This window comes from Neodiprion fabricii, chromosome 4 (genome assembly GCF_021155785.1).
Source record: "Neodiprion fabricii isolate iyNeoFabr1 chromosome 4, iyNeoFabr1.1, whole genome shotgun sequence".
NCBI lineage: Eukaryota > Metazoa > Arthropoda > Insecta > Hymenoptera > Diprionidae > Neodiprion > Neodiprion fabricii.
The window spans coordinates 41,309,945-41,322,218 of record NC_060242.1 but is presented as its reverse complement, the minus strand read 5'-3'; the positions used below and the strand labels follow the sequence as shown (position 1 = coordinate 41,322,218).

Sequence of the window (12,274 nt, the reverse complement as noted above, 5' to 3'; positions counted from 1 at the left end):
TCGGTATTCAAAGGTCAGCCAATCTGCAGTTTTTTCTTCAAAACTTTCGTTTAGGCAAATAAAAGGTACTTTTTAAAAGCAGGAAGCAAAAGATCTTCCGAGGTCTTCCACTTTCGTACAAGTGGCGCCTTGTACGGGGATTTGGGTTTGGCTTTAAATCTCTGATCACGTGACAAAAAACACTACGCATGCGTTCAGCGTTCTATCTCAAAAAACCCATCGGCCATATTGGTGTGTTGTTTCATTCGCCCAATAATTCCGAACCCCAATAAGGTATTTCAATAATTTATATAGCAAACTAGACGCTACTGGCAGTGAAATATTGCAACAAAAGCATTGGTGACAAACTTTTATCAAAGAATATGATGATCCGGTGGCATATCGTGATTTCTACAATCGAAAAAAGTTTGGTTAATATTGCCACCTTGGCTGCTGTGGGATACTACATGCATACATACCTACGTAGATTCTGCTCCGTCAAAAAATATGTCGTAAATAAACGGGAAGAATATTTCTGTTCTCGCGTCTTTCAATTCTGGTATTCGTTCCTTTCCGCGCAACGATATCGCAGTTTCATTTTCCGCTGCTCGACACTTTCGTGACGCTAATTTCGGCTCCTCTACGTTCTCCAGTCTGTTGCATCTATTGTATATTCTAGGTATATTCTAAATCATCTGTTTCGTGTTCTAATTCATCAATCCTTTCAAACGCGAAATCATCCCAATACGCGAATTACTCGAGCTTTAACCGCGTTATCGAATGTCCAAGGTGTAAGTAAAACAGAAATTGAATAAAAATTCTCAAAACGTGAAGTAACAGTTAAATATTATATTTTTACAATCCGGATAAAGACTGTTATTTATTATTTACTATTGTATTTTTTCTTTGCTGACCGTTTGTGCCAAACAAATACATGTATTCATGCTACTTTATCGAATTTTTCAGCTAACTTTGCGAGATGACGGAATCAATGAGATTTGGTCCAGAGTGGTAAGTTATTCCCTAAAAAAATTTCACTGACGTTATGATTTGGCAGCAGATTTTATCATTCAGAATCTAAATTTTCATTAAAATTTTGAGATACTATCATTTATACAATTTTAAGAAATAAATCCTGCAAACAGATTCTTTGGCATTTGAAAATTTTGGTAATCTTGTGATTGGTATTTGATAAATCTAAGTGAAAAATTTCATTTTGCAGCGATGGTTTTATAACTATAAATGAATCTTTCTTTCACCATTGTCTGACATTTGCTTTCATTTATATGATGATTTTTAGATAACACTATACTTTGTCATTATTGAAAAGTCGAAAGTAAAGGTATTTACTCATCATGAAAAGATAGTGCATTTCACACTTGACATTTTTACTATGCAAAGTCAGTTAGAGACCTGAAAAGTACTTTAAAACCCACTTCCACTAAAAACTAATAAAGCATAAAAAATTCGTAAGATACTCTGAAATTTTTAAATATTTACAATCAATATTTTTGTGTATCATGAAAGACAACACGATCAACTCAAAAAGTATAATCTGTCATTTGCGTAACAAAACGAGTTTCTTTTTTTCTTTAATATTTTAGTCGCATCATTACGAACAACTGAATCTGAAAAATAATAAATAAAGTAGCTAAAGGATTAAAAGAGGAAGAAAGAATTGAATCTGGCACAATTTTATAATAAATGTAGCGCATAAGTTATCAATGCTGCATGGTAAGCTATTTTCTGTTTCCCTGTTTTTTCCTTTCCTCACATCTCTCTGACAAAACTTTGCCATTGTACAGGTTGCGCAACTTGTCAGGAGACGGTTGCAATACCAGCGGAGGAGGGGGAGGACCTAGTATCCTGACCACCCCTCGTTACCAGCTAGCTGAGCATAGATACGGTCGAGAAGAGATGTTAGCTCTGTTTGACCGGAATTATAAAGCACCCGAACCACTCGCTTCTTTTCCTGCCCTCTACATTATACAAGCTCAACAACCGCTGGCACTCACACCAATGACAGAAGAAGAAGCGGTAAATGTGGTTGTTATTACTATCATCAGATTTTTGATAATTTCTGCCCGTTCCGCACATATACCTAACTTATTTCCTGCTCATCTTTTCTGTCCCAATGACTCGTTTCCTGTTAGAATCTCTTCTCGAAATTGAGAATCAGAAATGAAAAAAAAGTAAACACTAAGGTTACACACCATGCCAATGCATCTCATTGCAATATGCTTACTAGGAATATTTGCTTTGCTATCATTTTTGAAAATCTATCTTCGTTGTGTTGTGTCTTTTGGAATGTACAAGTACAACTTGAATCGGTCTGATGGTTATAACTTTAGAAAAAATTTTACAAGTAAGCAACTAAACTTTACGGGTAAATAGTAGAATCTTTGTGTAACTTTAACTTATGTTTCATTCAAAGTAAAACCTGGATTCATTATAACAAATAAAAGTAGATCTATTAACTTTTTTCATTATAGAAAAATGGTGATAATTATGGAAAATGTATATACATATATATGCGCACATTTTCCATATTTATCAACATGTTTCTGCAATGCAAAAAGTCAATATATCTACTGAATATATATACACCCATGCACACACACACACACACACACACACACACACACACACACACACACACACACACACACACATCATATACTATGAAATATTGCTGCGCTTGTGGAAAATTTGATAAAATCATTTACAGAAAACATCCGAATGACTTGTTCAAAAAAAAAAAAAATAACAACAATGATACATGGCGATAAATGGTAAGAAATGTAATGTTCAATGAGATTGACTTTGGCAAAAAGAATTCTTCTAATGCATATAATGATGTGTGACGTAATATTTAACATTCCATTTGCATATATATACGATGCTAAATATTTTCAAACTCGATATGACCTTGAACTTTGAATCACGGTATTTGTATTTGAGCAAACAAAATGTAGGTTGGATAAAATTGAAATTACGATTTTATGGATACTGCTACATGGCTTGGAAGATGTAAGAATATTTTTATTTCGAATAGATCGATATTTGACTAAAATGTAAGTAGAGATAGAATGCGATTCAATATGTGCACATACATATATTTTTGTATCGTCTTGTATTAGTGTCGTATCTTATATTGGGAACTGTGTCATTCTTGGTCGTGTTCTAAAAATATACAGCCACTCTCTGGAGCCCTTGCGCCAAACTTCCTGGCTTGTATAAGCCTCTGCACTTCAATTGCTTGGCCTTCCCTTGTCGTGAAAAAGATTCATCTCTATTGCGGTAATCGATATGTCCGTAGCCGAAGTTGATCAATTTTTATTCTGTAGCAACGAAGCGTTTGTAAGTTTATTACATAAAATCAGTGATAATGTGATAGTGAACCGCTGACTGCTACCGTTAAAGAGTTCACATGTCTATATCGAAGACTCAGTATTATTAGAAACTTCTGCAACATACAGAGCTCTAGGAAAAAATATTCAAATCGACTTTTTGAGACTATTCTATTTAAATACTTCATTGCAACAAAATCCTACTCAGTCTTACTCGGCCCCTTGTCGCTACTGGATCATGTTTTTGGATTAAAGAGTTTGAAAAACATAGGAACAAAACAAAAGTATATTATTAATCGCTTTCTCAAAAAAAAAAAAAAAAAATATTGCGTACATTCTACTCAACTCCGGTAGACTATCATGCAGCTAACAAAACCAATACCGAAAGTAAACCCTTTCGTTATTCTCACATTCTTTACCCGATTACCAAAATAGTGTTGGAATGCTTTGATAGACTGTATCCGTCATTTCAGCGCTCCTGGAATAGTGGTTTAACAAACAATGTGGGCAGAGGGAGAGGGAGCAGCGTTGATCGTGGAGGACGAGGCAGAGGTGGGAGAGGTGGCATTTATCCGACTCATTACTCCCGAGGAGCCATCTTTGACGAGCCAGGCGATGGACCGAGAATTGAGCCACAACCTTTTCCGGTAGATCTCAGTTTTATTCTTAACAGAATAAATGAAGGTGTGTGACAATTCGGTAGCTGTGAACAAATGCCAATGATTTTGATAAGAGAATTTAATATCAAGTGTTTGCAACCTTCTAAGCTTCGAAGCAGTTTCATGGCACCGTTGATTTCAATTCTCAGGGGAGAACTAGACCATTCGACAGATCACAGAGTGAACGAGGTTGGTCAGAGAGAAATGGCGGACCTGAACCTGGAGATTGGAATGGTTCTACTAGTCCCAGAAAAGAATTAGGACGAGGTGGAGGCGGCGGGTCATTCGTGGAAGGGAACTGGCGACGCCAGCGTGCTGGCGAAGACGACGATGGATGGAGAGTGGCTTCTAGTAATCGTGGTGAAAAATGGGGTCAGTAGATATCTTGTGCATTCAAATAGATTTCTGCAGTTCAAAATATTCTTCAAATTGATTAACGTTTTTGTATTTACTTGCGCTTGAACAAAATTGTGTACATCTGGAGTTATCTAATTATTTTCAACATATTTAATAACACGCGATAACAGTATTCATGTCTTATCTAATTTCGTTATCAGTTTTTCGATGATAATCTCTACGGAACTGTGTTATATTGACACCTTTGAACCTAATTGCAACACAAAAAGTAACATAGATCATACTAGGCTTTCGACCGCCAAGACTCACACTTTCTCAGTTTTACTCACTTATTTACCGATAATTATATTTTACTGTTTTTTACTTCCAAGAACAAAAAAACTTTACTTTTTTTTGTCGCTTATATTGAAAACCGTACTTATCGTTTTAAAATTTTATACTGTTACTAATTACACTGCCATTGGGAAATTAGTATTTAGTGTGTGAATAAAAAACAAAAATATAGATTTCAACTGTCTTAATACTCTCTATTCAAACACCACATTTTAGCGTTACTTTTTGTTTTTAAGAACCAGCTGAGAGTTCTGTGTCTGTAAGTATCGATCAAATCATAGCACTTGACAGACCAGAATACTGTATTGGGAAGGAAATCCTGCTCTTTGGTACAGCATCGCATTACAAAATTTGATCAATAAATAATGCTTCCAATACTCCTAAGAGTAACGCTTTCCTTTAAAATGTTCCGGAGGATCTTAGAAAAGGATTAGCACAGAGTCCAACAATTCTGGTTTACAGGTCGACTTGTGATCATGTAAACAAAGTAGATAAAAATAAATCATTTAATTACAATTTCAGTTAGAAGCAGTTGGCGTGATGGTGGTGGCTCGGAGAGGGGCGATCGATTGGAACGACCTGATGGCGTGGAGGGAGAAGAGGTGAGAAGTGGTACACGTTGGGAGCACAGGGCTAGCCACAGGTCCTCTCACGAATTATCTCATCATCCACCGACTCGAACTCTTCGGACTTGGGAACCTAACCATCACGACAACCATGACAACCTACCTGAGTGGTAATTATCAAGATATTCAAAATTATTCGGCGACTTGTTTCTTTGTTTCTGTACGAGACCAGCCAAGTAATTTGCAAAAAAAGCTCCTATCTGTGATGACTACTTAGCCAAAACTTAACATTCGGTTACCGGTTTGCAATTCTGCAAACTCAGTGCCTTGAGTGTTATGACTACAAAAGTAAACGAGAGCGATTCATTCTGTCTGAGATTATGGAACTTGGCAGTGTTGTTATAAATTGAATACGATATAAAAATAATTCACAATTTGCATGGTTTGCTTGGGTCTGGCGCAAAATGTCAACGTTTGTCTTCGGATCATTAAATGAAATGACTGTTATTTGAAATGTGCAATTATAATGTACATTGTACTTGAAGGTTTTTCATATCGTACAGTAAATCTCATCGAAGAGTAAAATTACGAAAGCTTTGTGATAGCAATTTGCCCTTAATAAATCGGTCCTAATGCAGCCTCATTTAGAAATGATGAAGGTCTTACTCTTGCAGGGCAACGGAGAATCCTAGCGAGAGCGGCGGAAGCTTCGACGCGTCGGGAGCATTTCACGGAGGGATGTATTCGGACGACGACGAAGACGGAATAATTAGCGCTGGGGGTAATCGAGAATCGAGGATCCGTCACATGTCAGAAGGAAATAATTTAAGCAATTCTAAACCATCCTCAAAACCCTTGCCTATTAACCACGGACAAACTCCCCAAACTTCCAATCGTCGTGCTAACATAACTGCCAGTAGTACTGGGATTAGAGAGCGACCAAAATCCCTTCAAACTTTTGAGGACAAAGAGAGTCCTGAGGTGCAGGATAAACGTAGCGTATCACCCTCAAAACCACTGCCTACTCAAAGTAATACTCCGTTGAAAGGTTCATCGCCTGTGGTTAACTCGTTACCAAGAAAAGTTCAAAGTGCCACCAATTTAGACAAAGTTTCGGACAAGAATCCAGTTATGCAAAATACACGAAACTCTAACAAAACTCCTGGGGATACACCACTGGCCAAAGAGGCCAGAACGGACAATACGATAAACGAATCATCTGTTGTGGGTAACAATGACAAGCCAGTCTTACATTCCGGTTTAAAAAAGAGTAAAAGTACTTTAGGAATGATATCTGTCACTAATGTTAGACAAAAGTCTGAGGACGATTTAGATAGGATGAAGGAAGAGGCAGACGCGTTAGTGGCTAAACTAATGGCTGATGAAGAAACCCACAAAGATCAACGATCCAATATTCCACCTTCGGCGAACAACCCAGTTCCCAGTATCGCGTCGGCCACTCAAGAGAAATGGTTCTACCGAGACCCTCAAGGTGAAGTTCAGGGACCATTTTTGGCTAGCGAAATGTCGGAATGGTTAAAAGCTGGATACTTTAACGTTAATCTACTTGTAAGAAGAGCCTGCGACGAAAGGTATTCCATGCTCGGTGATCTCATCAAAATGTGGGGCAGAATACCATTCATACCTGGTCCACCCGTACCTCCTTTAAAGGTATTTAGAACTGGCTTTAAAAATTTTTGCTCTCATACATGACACGTGATAGCGACAGTATTAACAATTAATAGCGAGCGATGTTGCACTTTGGCCAATACAATTTACGTCGAATTTCACGTAGGTAACGGAACCAGTCGCAATTCCAGTACCCGTCGCAATTCCTGGTGCCCTTCCGAAAGCTGGAATGGAGGATCCGTCGGTCCTGTATCAGTACCAACAAATGTGTTTGCTTCAAAATCAACTGCTTTTCCGACACGTGCGCTCAGCAGTTATAAACAAGCTGTCACAGTCTGAACAATGGACTTCCATGAGTCCTGCAGACCAAAACCAATTAATACTCCAACACATGCTGCAGCAACCTGAGATGGCAGAAATATCCCCAATGACTGTTAATCCATTTGTACCTACGCTCACTGCCCAACCAGCAAATCCCATAATGCAATTATTCACACAGATGCAACAGGTAATGACGATTAATTTTCCAAATTGCGTTATAAATATACAAAACTTGATGAATCCACCAATGCCCACATTTCAAATGTTCAGGCAAAAACTCAATCTGAGAATCACCTCCCGCCAACTATGCATCCGACGACGCCAACCCATCCCGGAACGATAGACACCGTCCAACAACTTATGCAACAAATGAGAGGCATACAAAATTTACACGGCATTCAGCAGCCCAGCATGACACCTACCCCTGCCAGCACGCCTGAAGATAATCCCATCAAATCGTTGCTGCGACAGCTCAATGTTAATGGACACCCACAAGCCACACAAATCGAGTCTGTCTGGCCTCATCCCCCCCCACCGCAAATGGCACCACCTCAATTTGGCAATCCGAATTGGCAATCCCAGGTGAGGAACAAGTTATGCCCAAGCGAATTTGCTAAGTGGAATTCGAATTGTTTCGCTGTTAGCGGAAATGGACGTTTCTTTATCTCTGTAATGAATTTCAGATGGGCCCTATTCCTGCCATGCCCCCTGGCCAATTGCCTAATTCACTTTGGGATCTACATACTAAAGAAATGAAGACTGAACAACAGATACTAGTGAGTAAAGTCTACATAAGGTAATGAAAATTGGTAACAAAAAAACTCCCTGGTTAACTATCACTCCACAAGTGCGCATGTTTTTTTTTTTATTTTCCTTTAAACTGCTGACGATTTGGCGTTTGTATCAATGCACCGAATGAATAATATGAACTTTTAGGTAGGTAGGTTTTTACACAGACTCTATGAATGTGTACATGAGACAAGTGTTGTCTTTGGTTAGTGATTTGCAGTGAAGCTCTAGCAGAGATGACTTCAATTTATTGTTTTGCATAACGATTTTCATTTTTGAAATGTACTGTCAAACTGAGGTCACACTAAGTGTAACTATCACGTGTTTCAGGAGGAGCAAAAACTTAAAATACAAGAGGAGAAAAAGAAAGCGCAACTCAAGAAACAGGAAGAATTGAAAAGACAAGCGGATGAAGAAAGCGCTAAGAGGAAACAAGACGAGGAGGCAGAGAAAGCAAGATTGGCTGAAGAGGCGGCAAAGCGTACGGAAGAGGAGAGAAAAAAGAAAGAAGAAGAGAAGAAACGAAAGGAGGAAGAGAAGCGCAAGCAAGAGGAGGAACTGAAGAAGAAGGAGGAGAAAAAGCGCAAAGAGGAGGAGAGAAAGCGGGAGGAAAAGAGAAAACAAGATGAGGAAAATAACCGTAAGAAACAGGAGGAAGAGAAGAGAAAGAGGGAAGAGGCTAAGAGACAAGAAGAGAAACAGAGAAAGGAGAAAGAGAAGAGAAAAAAGTTGGAAGAAGAACAAAAACGTGAAGAAGAAGAACGAATTAAGTACGATAGCCGTTTATAATCGAACTAGATTTAATTAGAAGTTCTAATTTATGCAGAATTCCCGAATGAAATTGACTCGTAAGTTAGTCAATTTAAGTGGTTATGATTATTGTAGGAAAGAGGAGGAGGCCCGCAGAAAGACAGAAGCCGAAGAGCAAGCAAAGCGAGCCGAGCAACGGAGGCGGGAAGCAGAGGCACTTAGAAAATTGCAAGAGCGCAGCAAGGCTCCTTGGGCTCAGACTCCTCACGCTCCAGCTCCATCTTCTCACGCGTCACTTGCTGAGATACAAAGGCTTGAACGAGAAAAGAAGGCTGTAAGTTTTTTCATTTTATGTCTCTGCATAAAACTCTTTACCACATAATTCGTGGAAAATAGTGATTACGATTTGTGCGAATATGTATGTTTACTACCTTTCTTACTTTCTGCTGTTTACAGGAAGAATTAAGGGTACAGCAACTGATGCAACAACAAATGGCACAGCAAAGAACTGCAGAAGTGGCCCAGGATGCAGCAATGGCAGAAATATCGAAAGGTCTGCAACTGAAATGGGCAGAAAAAGCAGCTCCGGTCTCAAAGCCAGTGGTAAAAAGTTTAGCGCAGATTCAACAAGAAGAGCAAGAGCGTCTCGCCAAGGTAAAAGTAGCTGTTGTGGCGAATTGTTTTTTTTATTTTTTTTTTTTTTTTCAAGCAGCTGCGATTACATACTAAACTGTTTAAATTTGGAGTATTTTGAAACTTTACAGCAATCTATAAATTACGGAATTTGGATCTATCAGGACCAGCTAATCTTGCGAGGTTTAAATTCTCTTGATTTTCCGAAATATTACGTAGAATTAAGTCATTTCTGTATTTCAGCAGCAAGAAAGGGAAAGACAGGAAAAGGCTGCGCAAAAGGAACCAGTAGTGCCACTACAAAGCGCCGGTATCTGGGGCACTGCTGCCCAGTCTTTGAACTGGAACAGTGCTACGAACGCTAACAACCAGGCCTGGTCTAATAGCACGAATACTACCACTGGCGGTTTCTGGGATGATCCTATATCAGCGAAGATGAATCCAACACCAAAACACTCCGCTAAACAATTGGCAACCATCAAAGCCCCTGTAAATACCGTTCAGCAACCTCAACAACCACAACAACAACAGCAGCAGCAACAAAATAACAAACCCACCAAAAGTAAAAACAAAAAAGAAGGGGAATTGGTCAAGAAAATCTTCGAACAAAATACTGCCAAGCCAGACGACTTCACTCAGTGGTGTAACAAAGCCTTGGGTGGCCTTCAGGCGTCTGTTGATAGTAAGTTTTCTAATAGAATTACTAATTCCGTAGTTATATTATTTGTTCACGAGGCCCCGAATATCACGTGCATTATAATTGATGTTGTCATCCCAGTGAAAATTAGTAACAGGGATGTTGCAACATGGAAAAATATTGAAAATTATACCAAAACCAGGAACCTGGCGAACTTTACGATTTATACGGCGTATTAGTGATTTGACAGTCCAAGTAGAGAACAATACGTTACTTTTGCTAGCTGGGAAAAGTCAGGCAAGTTTCAAAATACCTCTGTGAATTTTATAAGATTTTATACCCTTTCACAGATCTCGGTTACGTTAACATTGCGTAGATAATTTTTATATAGTGAATGAAAAATTTGTGATTCTTATAGACTGATGTGTATCGAAGGATTTTTTCAGCAATACAATCTTACTACAGCAGCCTAGAGCTGAATCACAATCTTTTAAATGCCCTCCAGTAAAAATTTTGTAATCAAGAAACATCGCCTCACTAAAAATTATTCGAAATAAAATCAAACTGCCGTATCATTTAACACTTGCTACTTTCTGAAAAAATTCTATCGAAAGACACAGCGAATAAGAAATATCGCTGTTTAAAATATCTCGCATGGACTAATCATGGTGCTTAAGACAAAAAAATTAATTTTGAAAAAACAAGCAGTATTGAACGTTATTAACTCCCCCAATTTTGCATCACTAATAGCAATGGGCTGTCCTGGAAATAAGAATCGGTAATCCGTGTAAGATTCACCATGAGAGTGTTCGTTCTGTTTGGAAGCAGTTTCGTCTCACAGACACTTCGTCTTAGAAGTCTTTATCACAGGTGAAATACGAAGTTCCTCCACATGAATTATCGCGAGAATTGGACCATTTTATAACGTCTTACTCAGCCTCACCATCAGGCAATCCAGTGGTTAAAACTTCAGATACGAAACCCAGATTCGAAGTTTGGACAGCATTTTATTTGCATTTACTTTTAAGGAATAAGAAAAAATTTAGTATACCATTTACTCTGGGTGAAACCAAGAATTAATAATTACCTAACCAAAAGTAAAAACATGATGTAAATTCTAGAATTATTCTTGTGTATTGATCTTGAAATTGATTCTAACAGTGTTAATGAATAAGACGGGGACACAAAACGCTAAAATAATAATCTAATTTGTTTAATCGCTTATGAATTGTCAAATTTGTTCTTGCTAATTGTTCAAATATGTTTATTTAAAAGAAAAATCATTTTGAACATGCTTAGTTCCGACATTCGTTGGCTTCTTACGAGACATCGAGTCAGCTTACGAGGTGAAGGAATACGTTAGATTGTACCTGGGTGACAATAAGCAGTGCAGCGAATTTGCGAAACAATTTCTCGAGAAGCGTAGCAAGTGGAGATCTGCTCAACGTCCTCATCCTCAAGCTGATGATCTCTGCAAGCCTGCTCCTGCTGTCAACCCTAACGCGACAGCGACCGAATTTCAGGAAGTCAAGGTATATTCTTGGCTCATTGATTGGTATTAAAAATTACTTTAAAATTAACCATACAATTCTATTTCTATTCAATGTTTCCCTGTTGATAACTAATATTCGTTTCTCGTTCCTGCTTTAACTACATGCTAACATGTCTACAAGTGTATGAAATTGTCCATATACATTTTGTAGGGAAAAGCAAAAAAGCCAAAAAAAGGAAAAATGTACAAAGTGGACAGCACGATCCTTGGTTTTAGCGTCACTGCTGCACCGGATCGCATCAATGTTGGTGATCGCGACTACGGAGAGGGCGTTTGAATACGACGTCATCTGAAATCTGCTAATTATCAATTTTATACAACTTGAGAGGAAATTATGCCGCACCTACAATTGTTCAGCAGACCGTTATTTATTTATTAAGTCCATCCAGTCGGCTTCTAGAGCATTCGTTAAAAAATATTTCAATTTATGTATAAATTAAAAAGGAAAGTTTTCTACGAAATTGATATGAGATTTTTGAAAAACGTCTCGGGTGATTTTATGTTTTTAACGAAAGTTTTAGAAACATTCATTCAACGTTGTGCAGCCTCGTTTTCTCTGTAGTTGATATATTCAGCTTGTATGAAAAAATACTTCTTGGGACAAAAGTGGATGTTGTAAAAACTGAGGAAAGTAAAGAAAAAAAAAACGGTAGTGTGAAATTATGTCTTCTGAAAATATTGTAATCTTACGCAAACAGTTTCTTAAATCTATCAGTTCT

The 12,274-nt window shown here is 38.1% G+C and overlaps 1 protein-coding gene across 5 annotated transcripts; it reads left to right on the top strand.

The window, feature by feature from the left end:
* The first annotated feature begins 89 nt into the window (after nucleotides 1-89).
* On the top strand, nucleotides 90-12,245 carry LOC124181152 (GRB10-interacting GYF protein 2-like). 5 transcript variants are annotated; one of them, XM_046567428.1, is made up of 16 exons: nucleotides 90-273; nucleotides 946-990; nucleotides 1,785-2,016; nucleotides 3,803-4,013; nucleotides 4,097-4,360; nucleotides 5,201-5,414; nucleotides 5,904-6,915; nucleotides 7,040-7,381; nucleotides 7,465-7,776; nucleotides 7,878-7,970; nucleotides 8,314-8,753; nucleotides 8,869-9,067; nucleotides 9,190-9,387; nucleotides 9,610-10,048; nucleotides 11,303-11,535; nucleotides 11,707-12,245. In XM_046567428.1, exons 2-16 carry the CDS (start codon nucleotides 959-961, stop codon nucleotides 11,830-11,832), a joined length of 4,347 nt encoding a protein of 1,448 aa, XP_046423384.1. In that variant the 5' UTR covers nucleotides 90-273; nucleotides 946-958; the 3' UTR covers nucleotides 11,833-12,245. The 5 variants fall into 5 exon arrangements, with proteins under 5 accessions (XP_046423384.1, XP_046423385.1, XP_046423386.1 ...); XM_046567429.1 differs by having other exon boundaries at nucleotides 92-273; nucleotides 1,785-2,025; nucleotides 3,803-3,976; nucleotides 4,138-4,360; XM_046567430.1 differs by having other exon boundaries at nucleotides 93-273; nucleotides 3,803-3,976; nucleotides 4,138-4,360.
* Nucleotides 12,246-12,274: the final 29 nt, after the last annotated feature.

What these genes read in the sequence shown, in the direction of transcription:
- LOC124181152 (XM_046567428.1), top strand. Translation starts at nt 959, where the DNA reads ATGACGGAATCAATGAGATTTGGTCCAGAGTG. An exon ending in TATTCACACAGATGCAACAG is followed by an intron (nt 7,382 to 7,464) that starts GTAATGACGATT and finishes TCAAATGTTCAG; the next exon opens with GCAAAAACTCAATCTGAGAA. An exon ending in AGACTGAACAACAGATACTA is followed by an intron (nt 7,971 to 8,313) that starts GTGAGTAAAGTC and finishes CACGTGTTTCAG; the next exon opens with GAGGAGCAAAAACTTAAAAT.